The 10,123-nt window shown below is 39.8% G+C and overlaps 1 protein-coding gene across 1 annotated transcript; it reads left to right on the top strand.

The window, feature by feature from the left end:
* The first annotated feature begins 6,027 nt into the window (after nt 1-6,027).
* LOC148592550 (perilipin-3-like) lies at nt 6,028-8,793 on the top strand. Its single transcript, XM_088534424.1, has 4 exons — nt 6,028-6,196; nt 7,348-7,556; nt 8,210-8,350; nt 8,455-8,793. Exons 1-4 carry the CDS (start codon nt 6,028-6,030, stop codon nt 8,791-8,793), a joined length of 858 nt encoding a protein of 285 aa, XP_088390550.1.
* The last annotated feature ends 1,330 nt before the right edge of the window (nt 8,794-10,123 follow it).

Below are 10,123 nucleotides of genomic sequence, written 5' to 3'. Positions count from 1 at the left end.
GATATTAATGGTTAATATCTGAGTGGGGAAAGAAATCAGGGCGGCAACTACCAGGATCCCTGGTGGTTAACACCTGAACAGGGCTGTGTGTGAAAAGTCAGGTTGAGTGGGGGAAGGAGCACATCCGTCACAAAAACAAATACCTCTTCTTCAATAAAGCAGGCTGAATACCAAGTCACTCCTTTGAGTGATTAATATGACTACATATAACCAGATTTATATAAAAGATAATGAGACGCATCTTAAAAACCTAAAAACTGGAAAGAGAAGACACTTGCTAAACTGTGATTTATCATTCAGTTAGAGAAATAAGGCCAATAGCTATCCTCCTGAACTATATAACTTGTTGTAACAAGTCAAAATGACAAAGGCATGTCCCTGGCCTTCTTCAAGCTTCTATCTCCTCCATACATAGGCCATGTGTTTATTCTTCTTCCTGAGCCCCTACCTGTGCATTTGCTTTCTCAACTCGCTTTTTCCAGGTATCAGATAAAGACTGGCTGGCTGCCATCTCTCTTCGGTTTCCATGTGTTTCAATTTTAGAGCAGGGTTGGGCAGGGTGGGGAGTAGGAGGTTAGAGAGATACCAAATACAGTGGCATCTATAGGCCTGACGCTGGCAGTACTGACTTCCCAAACAGTTCATCAACTGTAGGCCCAATTGCCTTCAAAGCACCGAAAAAAGTTCACAAATAGTATCATCAACTATAGGTCCGATTCTGGCAGTATCGGATTCACAAACGACGTGAATCAACGATTCTGTTGACTGTAGGTTCAATTGCCTTCAAAACAGTGAATCGAGTTCACGAATAGCATGATTTATTCAAATGCAACCTTTCCAAATCAGGTTTCAGATGTCAGTACAGAAAATTCCCTACTACAGTGTGGGGTTTTTAGCTTGCTCTGATGTACAAAGGTGCAATGATCACTCACCTGAAAAGATGGGAGAGGGCTGTGAATCTCCAGGAGTCTTCTCAGGCAGCGTCCTGACCCAATGGGAGGAAAGGGGAATCAGCCCGTTGACCGATCCTGGAAGTTATGATGGAGTCTTCCCTCCTTTCTTTCCTCCTTAGTTCAGCTCCTATATGTATGTATGTGTTTTTTTAACATTCAGATGGAGCTCAAGTGATTGTAGTCGTACTCACTTTTGTTACTGATTGGTGAAAAAGTCTCTCACTTTCATTAAAGCGTATAGTCCATTGAAAATCTAGAGCGCGTGTTCAGTGAGGAGTGGTCGTACCTTGGAGGCAGGTAACTTCTAGAGTAGACGTGTGCACTGCATCAAAATGAGCTTATAACAAGCAAAGTTCAAGCAAAGGTCATCTGAAAGGAGTGACTCGCCACCTGTGCTGGCCCAGCACCAGACATCTTATCTCCCATTGGGCGTTACTGTACAGCTTATCAGTGGCACAACACAGGGAGTACAACAGAGTTTGTCCGGGTGTCTTCCCTCCACTTCATCCTCCGTTACTCCTCTTTGCAGCTGCGAGCAGGGCACATTGTGCTGCCTAGGGAAGCGTGGAGGAGCAGAGTCTGTGCATACCAGCCTTCCTGGAAGGGGCAACTCTACATCACCCAAAGCAAGCCTCTGTAATGCCATAACATTAGGCCCTAGTTTTGCCTCTAAGTACGTCCTTTTCAAGGGATTTTTCCACCCTGAGCAATATCAACGCCATCAAACACAGATGAAAAGTTTCACAACTCAAAAAAGTTTTTTTGCCTATGCATTTTATTAATTAAAAATTAATTTTTAATTTTAAAAAAAATTAATCCCTATGAGGAATCTGTTCCTGGTTTGGCCATTGCTTTTCTGCCATGGACACAAACTGACATACCAGAAATTATATTGAAATGTTTAGAGTTTTGTTGTTTTGGTTTTTGTTAAGCCATGAGGATAATCACACATTGGAGCGGATTACCTAGCGAGGCTGTGGAGGTTCAATCCTTGGAGACACTCAAAAAAACAACTGAACACAGACCCAAGAAACTGTTCCAAGTTAACTGGCTTGAATAGGCAAGTTGAATTAGGTGATCTCCAGAGGTTCCTTCTAACCATATCTGTTCTGTGAGACAGAAAAAGGAAAGAACATAGAGGAAAAACAAAGGGATACTGAATTAGACACAGCTGCATGCAGATTAAAACTCACTACCTCAGAAAGAAGCACTAAGTGGTGGAATTAAATGTAATTCCCTCCACCTGTCATCATCTAATTGCTTAAGTGTGCTTCCAGGCTTCCACAGCTTAGGGTGGTTCATCAGTTTGATATATATGGTGAGCAAAGCTAGCTTCTGCATTCTAGGTTGGGTAAAGCTTGACTAGGTAAGAGCATGGGGGAAGAAGCAAGGGTAATCACTCTAGTAAGTGTATGTGATTTTTGGTTATTTGCTGTTCTAACAATAGCTTTAAGTTTAGCGTAAATTTATATATGTTTGTATGCCTATTTAATTAAGTGTACATAGCAGGAAAACCTAGCTCCCTTACTACAGGGGGAAAGTGTAAAATGGATGCTGAAAGCTGAAACTAAAGATACTGGTTGGGTGAAAAGTATAGAATACCAACTTGTTGAGTCCAAAGTGCCCAGTTTAACACTGTTTGAGTGTTCTTGATGAAGCAACAACTTTTGTTCTAGAGGTGCTAATTCTAACATGTATCTTTCTAGCAAAACAATTACCTTATCTTGAAGACTATGAAAAAATGTAGAAGAGAAAATAATTTGACTAATAGGTTTCTGTAGCTATTTAACTTCTAAAACTTACTAGGTTGTGTGATCACCGTGGCTAATCTAGGTAGTTTTTATTAGTAAACATAGCTGGAGGTTTCACCCTTTCAGTATGTGCTTCTAAAAGCTTGAAGAGTGCTTCCAGAAGAAGTACTAGGTAACTCTTATAGACAATAAGATCTTGTAAAATTAATGCACTTCACAGCTCAAGAATTTAGGGGCAAATGACCAGCACTCACTGCATCCTTATCTCTGTTTGATCTCTTCCTTGCTAAGAGAGCTGGCTCACCTGAATGCTTTGATACCTATTTATAATATATTAATAGCCTCTGTAGAGAGGAAAAAGATGGAGATAAATGAACTTGGCACCAAACAAAAGTTATCCTGGAAATACCCTGGAGTTTCATGTCAAATGAGAAGATGTAAAAAGCAAACTACAGAATTTGCAAGTTGAAAGGGCAAGAAAATGCAAGACCTTTTCAACTCAGATTTTTCTTTTTTTTTTTTTTTTTTTTTAAAAAAAAAGCAGGGGGAGGGATTAAAAAGGTCTCTCCCAAGTTATTTTTCTAATGACTTAAAGAAAAACTAATATTTTTTTCAATATTTGAAAAATAATTCTATTAAGGGGAGAAGAGAATCATTTGTGTTTAGCTAGATAGGGAAGCAGCTCTGCTCTGGGTAGATTTGTGCACTTTGGTATAAATACAAATACTCATATATAAAGCGTCTGGGAAGTTGATGGCATTTGGGTCTGCTTAAAGCTGAGGATCTTGGAAGGGTCCTCTTGGACCTCCCTTGGAAGGGAGGGAATGATCTTGGTATAAATGAAAATCTCTTAATAGAAGATCCTTAGCTTCCAGTAGAGGACAAAAGCTTGTCCTGCCTTACTAAGAGTAAAGTGTGCTCCATTACCTAGAGGTAATATAAAAGGGGCTTATCCGTAACAGAAATCAAACTATTGAATTTGCACTTAGCACTATCTAGCAGGCTGTTTAAAGTAGAGCTGAGTAAATATCTGCATGAAACTGGGATGCAAACTTTCAGCTTACCTTCTGTCTAATTGGAAAAGGGGAAAAAAAAAAAAAAAGACTTAGATGTCTCTGTAGTCTCAATTAGCAATCACAAATTATTTCTTTTTTTTTTTTAACCTGAGTAACATGCTGGCTGGGCAGGGAGGAGGAATTTGTGCTCACAGCTCCCCAACTAAAAGCTCATCTTGAATACTGTGATGACTTCTAGTTTTGACTGCCATCTTCTAAAAATAGAAGAGACATCCTTACCTATAATATCTGAGCCGTAAAGATTTCCATACGAGCAATAGGAGAAGTTTAGAGTGTCTTGGTTCTTTCTCGACCTGTTTGGAAAAAGTAGCCATACCTTTGTTAAATTCCCTCGATGAGAACATCCCCGAAGAATTATATCTTAGTAGTAATGGAAGACAGCAAGCATAGAGTGAAGGAAGGAAGAGACTATATAATATTAAACTAAGATGGAAGGAAACATTTTTGGGGAAGAGTGGTAATGAAGTACCTTGCTCTAACAGGTTCCTAAATAGAGCTGTCTTGTCTTAACAGCATGTGATAATGTGTCCTTTTTTTTTTTTTTTGTCACAGCCTTTGTTTGGCTCTTCTATTTTATGTGAAGGAATAAAATATTAGTTTGACCAATGCAGTTACACCCCTTTATTATAAAGAGAGCAGATGAGGAGCAGGCTGTGGGAGCTGGGGTTATTTAGTTTGGAGAAGGCTTATGGGAGACCTTATCACCCTCTAGTACAACTTCCTGAGAGGAGGTTGCAGTGTGGTTGGGGTGCATCTGTTCTCCAAAATCACTACTGACAGGTAGTGACAGGTACTGACTACTCCTCAGGTTGCACTGGGGAGGTCAGGTTAGATGTTAGGGAAACTTCTGCATGGAAAGAGCAGTCAAGCATTTGCACAGGCCACCCAGGGGTGCAATAGAGTCAAGAAATGTGTAGGTGAGGCACTTGGGGATATGGTTTAGCAGATAGTGTTGAAGGGCTTGTGGTTGGACTTGATCTTGAAGGTCTTTTCCAACCATTATGATTCTATAAGCCTTGATCTTCACTTCAAAGGAAGGCTCCTTTGACTTCATTGGTCAAAACTCTCCCTCTTGAGAGAAAGTGCTCTTGAGATGGATATTTGGAGCAGAGGACAGGTGTAACCTCAGTCTCATTATCTCTTGTATTGCAGCTAGTAGAAGCGGTTTCTGTGTGTAGTACTCATTCCTTCACAGTATACTGTAAGTGATGAAATCCTTCTGGAAACAGCTTTGTAGGTGCCTTTTCTAGTGTTCTATCAAAGATCTTGCATTATTTCTTTCTCTCAGCTTTGAGAGAATATTAGGAAGAGTATTTGTTAGCACATTTGCACTCTTTAATAGCCCAGAAGTGTCTGATGTGAAGAGAACATAAACATATGGACCATTTTATCCAGCGACATTTGATTCAGTTACTTGCCTCACTATCCCTTCCCTAGCTTTACCATGTACTCTTAGGAGAAATAAGCAAATGTTTCTAAAATGGGCATTGCTGATGAAGAGCTATAGGTGAATGTTCTGTTGTATTAGTGTTATTTTTAACCAGCTTAGTAAAAGACAAGAGCTTTTCTTGATAATATCATAAGCTATCCTTTCCCTGACTGTTGTATCTTTTTATCTAAGGAAACTTGGAATGGTGTTTGCATGTCTGTGTCTAGCAACATAACTAAAGGCTTCAAGAGCTAAGCATCCCTTGGGCCTAATGTCCATTGACATGGACTTCCTATAATATGGAAGTTAATCTGTAGTTGGAGTTGGTTTTGGGTAGTGTAGAGTGGAAACTGGGCACAGAACCTGATCTGTGAAGCTCGCACTTCAGAATTAATGGGCCTTGCTTTAAACAACCTGCAGTCTAAGAAAGGATAGAAGGTGTGGAAGGGCGTATAATGCATTTTTTTAAAAAAACAGTTTAACAGTTTCTGTCAATAATGAGCCTTTAGTCCACATGTTAAACCTCAGGCAAATATTAATGCTCCATGAACTTGAAAGCCCTTACAGGGCTTTTTCATATCAAACTTCTGTAACACATCTCCTGTGCCCTGGTTGCTGAGGAAAGCCTACTTAAGCTGAGGGATAGACTCAAACTATCCTTGTGCATAACATGGGAGAAAACGTTGGAATGCACCCGGAAGCAGTGTAGAAAAGTGTGACATATTGTTGATAGCTAAACTCTGTCATCTTGTCTTCCTAGATATTCTTTGCTGTAGAAGAACTCATTTCTTGGTGGGAAGAAGATTCTGTAACTGAAGATGGAAAGAGCTGAAGAGGCTGTAGAGGGGAATGAGGAGGAGACCTCCCAGTCAAGTGGAAGTAGCAGGATATATATATCCCCAGGATTAAGTGTTGCCAGCTATTCCACATATGTGGTGGAATCAGAGGGTTTGGATGATGTTTTCTTACCTTCAGATGAAGAAATGTGTGAGTAATTTATATCATGTCCATGGAAAAAAGGAAACATGACTAGCTTTCTAGAGTGAATTGGTTTGAAGCTAACTAGATCTGAGTTGCTTGATACTGCATTAAGCTTTCTATAGGTAACATTGACAAAACAAATAATACTCTTGCTGTTACGTACAGGAGAGTTTAAGTTTTTTCATGGGGTGAAGGTAGATCTAAAACTCCATTCTTTATTTTGAGAATCCCTTGGCTTTCTAAGCAAACTGATAAGGAAGAGTTAAAGGCTTGTCAAAATTGTTCAATGTTTCAAGAATATGATGAATCTGTTGCTACTGTTAAGCATTAGTTCTTGACTACCTGCTTTCAGGCTAAATACTGAACGTAGGAAGTGTGGCTTCTATTGGATAAAATGGAGTCACTTCCTGAAAGCATTAAACTGAGATGTGTCACATCCCAGCTGTTCAAGGCAGGAGATTATTCACTCCTAATCAGTACGCCTGCTTAAACAAAAATACAAAAAGCGACTCCTCACCTTGATGACAAAATCACCTTTGGTGTACTACAGGGAACTCTGAGGCTAGCAGCCTAAAGATGGAGTAACCAATACTGCCTCCAAAATACCTTTCAAAGCACTCTTCAAAATTAGCTTTCCATTTAAAGGATATAGATGCTATATGGCATGCTGCTGAATGTAAATGGCTATCTAAAATGAATCCTGATTTCTAAACTCCCTGACACTGACATCCAAGGTAAATAATGTTCAAGAGATTTAGAGTCTGATAACCTCCTCGCTTCACAATGGCCGTTTTGAAATTGTATGCCACACTTAAGAAATTGACTTAAGCTAATGTGCTTTTCTGGTGGATTCAAGAATAGACTTTCCCTGAAGACCAGACTTAATCCTCCTGGTCTGTGGGAATTCACTCCTTTATGAGTATAAACCACTAATTTCTGTCTTGATATAGCCCAGACTCTGCTTACTTATGCATGGTTTATGATGGCTGCATGAATGTTCATAGTAACATATCCATAAAATGTAAGATTTAAAAACCTCTTGTACAGAAGAGGCAAGGATGCATTAGTGTATTTGTCTCTGCCAGAAAGATATGCAGTCATCTTTCAGCAGTCTGCTTCTGTCCCTTGGAAAACATGATGTTTATTGGTGTTTACAGTGGATCTCACAAGAATTCTGTATACATGCGACCCCGCTTCCGAAGAGCAGCAAGAACAGAGAAGGCACCAGGATTCGATCCAATATGTGGAATATCCTCCTGCCAGATTCTACCAAAAAATCCACCACCACCATGCCATGTTGAAAATAAAACAAGTTGGTCAAAGCATGAAGGAATTATTCTCCCATATTCAGGAAGCAATTGTCCTGGTAAGGAAGCATGGAGGCTTCTCAAACAGTGTCCAAGTTTAGCCTCTCTGCTTAAGTTTAGCCAGAACAGCTATTTATTTCTCACTCCAGCCTGCATATGTACGATAGCTGTAGAGCTACCAAGTGGCTAAAACTCTACTTTGCAAGGGAGCTTCTCAGATCCAGCAAATGCCGCCATTTCTGGAAAAGAACTATTTGATCAATTAATGACATTGTATTTATGTTACAAGGTTTTTTGACAGGATGCTAACAGGTATGTAGTATAAACCTTCCTAAGACAGAATAACTTCGGTCAAAAGGTCAAACATGTCAAGGGCAAACACTTGTATATGATGTGTCAGGACATTTTTTTATGTGTTCATTATGCTCAGAGACATCTCTGTACATACACTAGTGCAGCTGTAGGTTAAAAACCTTTATTTCAGGCAGTAACAGTGCAGCTTCTTGTTTCTTCTGTATTTTTCTCCTATTGTAAGATCTTTAGTCAAAGAGTAAATGCTACCCATAGTACTTTCAGAAAATCTTCTCTTAAAAGCTTTATACTGACAGCCTAAACTAATTTCTTGGAAGCCAAGTAGTAGTATAAGTAGAGTTTTATCTATAGCTCTGCTCTTTAAGATTGAATCTAACATTTTATTTGTCTTGATGTTTAGATTGGCTGGTTCAAGGAGTCTGGGGAAGTTAATTTTCAAGAGAGCCAGGAGCAGCAAAAGCAGTTGTGGCTAGAATGGAGTAAGAAGCAGCCTTTTGAAAATGAATACCTGGAGTCTGCCCAGCCAGGGGCACACCAGCAAGTAATGCAGCATGCTGTTATCCTAACACATAAGCATTGCTAAAATTATACTGTGGCTCTTCTGTATAGAAAATTCTGTTCTAAGCCTCTAATGTTTCTTTTCAGCAAATAGAGACTCTTGCTTTGGCACGAATCTGCTATATTATCCAGTTCTTGAAGGACACCTATTGTGACCTGATGCCTGACCTCTCCAGTGTCCCAACTGACATCCTAGAGCAAGTTTATCAGATCAAAACCCACATGGAAGATATCCATACTTCCTTCTCTGATGCCACATCCTTCCAGGTTCTTTCTAGAAATGTTCTCTCCCAGAGTAGAGAGGCAGCAGCTAAAGCAGAAGAGTGTCTGGATGTGTTGTTGGAGTACCTGATTCAAAACAATCCCCTTGCAGAGCATGCAACTTCCTTGATTCCTTCTGAAAGCCTTGAGGAGGAGGAAGACTAGATATCAAGTCTGAGTCTGAAATGTTGTCAGCTGAAGTTAGCAGGCAGAATTAAGCATTTTCCTTCTCTGTGGTGTATCAAGAATATAAATATATGTAGATTGGCTTTCTTGGATTGTGTAAAATTGACACGGTTCATGACAGATTCAGTATACCTAGAATCTATCTGAAATGTAAAACACTTTCATGCCTTTAGCCTTAACTCATGTGTCCTGCAAGTGTTTGTGCCTGATGTAGTTATTATGTAGATACCTGAATGAGAATATGATTTGGCCTTGAGTACATGCTAGAGGGAACAAGTATGACTCCTGTAGCTCTGTGGAAAGGCTAGCACCTATAGTTGAGGGAAAGTCACACTTAGTTTTTGTGAGTGTTTTTCCCTCTGTGGTTGCTGTTGAACTTTTTCAGCTTTTGAAAAAAGAAAAAAAAATAAAACAGACCTTAATACTACTATGCTTTAAAAGTTTGTATTTGAGACAACATTCTTGCTCCAGAACAGACTAATAACAACTGCACTTTCAAGGAACTGTGTCATTCTTTCCCCTGCCCCACTGTGTGTGTGGCTTTTTTTTCTTTATGGCTTCTCTGAGAGCATTAGAAAGCAGGATAGAAATCTGTTTTACATAACTAATTTACAAGGAGAGTAACCTTGCAAGAGGTACTCTGTCCTAGTGTCCTAGGACACTGGTATCAGCATCTACTTAGGGATAGACAGGACTTACAACCCACAATTTCCTGATAGCCTTGCATCAACTCCTTTATTGCCACTGAGGCTGTGGATCTTCACATGGCATCAGGCTGCTGCCAGCTCCTGGGACAGCTGTAGGTGGTCAGTCTGTGGTAGGTCTTCAATCTGACTGACTGCCATAGATTTCTTCATAATGATTTGCCTTAGATGAGCTAGAACTCCACATCATTACTATGCTGGATAGAAGGAATGAAAAAGGAAGAGTTGCAACATACCTGCTATTCTTAGTATCTTAAGATCAGAAGGGGGAAGAAAGAGAATAAAAGCTAACACCACATCGATGAAAAGATCAGTGTTTCTATTGCCCAGTTCCATCTTGCTTACAATACTTAACTAAGCAATAACAGACTTAAGGTCTCCTGCAATTCTTTGTCTTCCTCTCCCTTTGCCTCAGAACTGTCTTTGACATGTTAGCAAGCAAAGAAATCTTCCTATTGTGCTACTCCTGCCATAAGAGTTGTATAGGAGAGAAGAAGGCAAAAATCAGCTTGCAAATTGATTGCCCTGGTAGGGAAAGCTTAGGACATGCTTGTGGAGCCTCCTTCTCTCTGCATCTTCCCTCTGTAAGCAATGGGGTTTTTCAG

Source organism: Tinamus guttatus, unplaced genomic scaffold, assembly GCF_059628265.1.
Source record: "Tinamus guttatus ecotype Peru unplaced genomic scaffold, ASM5962826v1 Tinamus_guttatus_pri_ptg000562l, whole genome shotgun sequence".
Classification (NCBI taxonomy): Eukaryota; Metazoa; Chordata; class Aves; order Tinamiformes; family Tinamidae; genus Tinamus; species Tinamus guttatus.
This window is presented reverse-complemented; position numbering and strand designations above follow the sequence as displayed.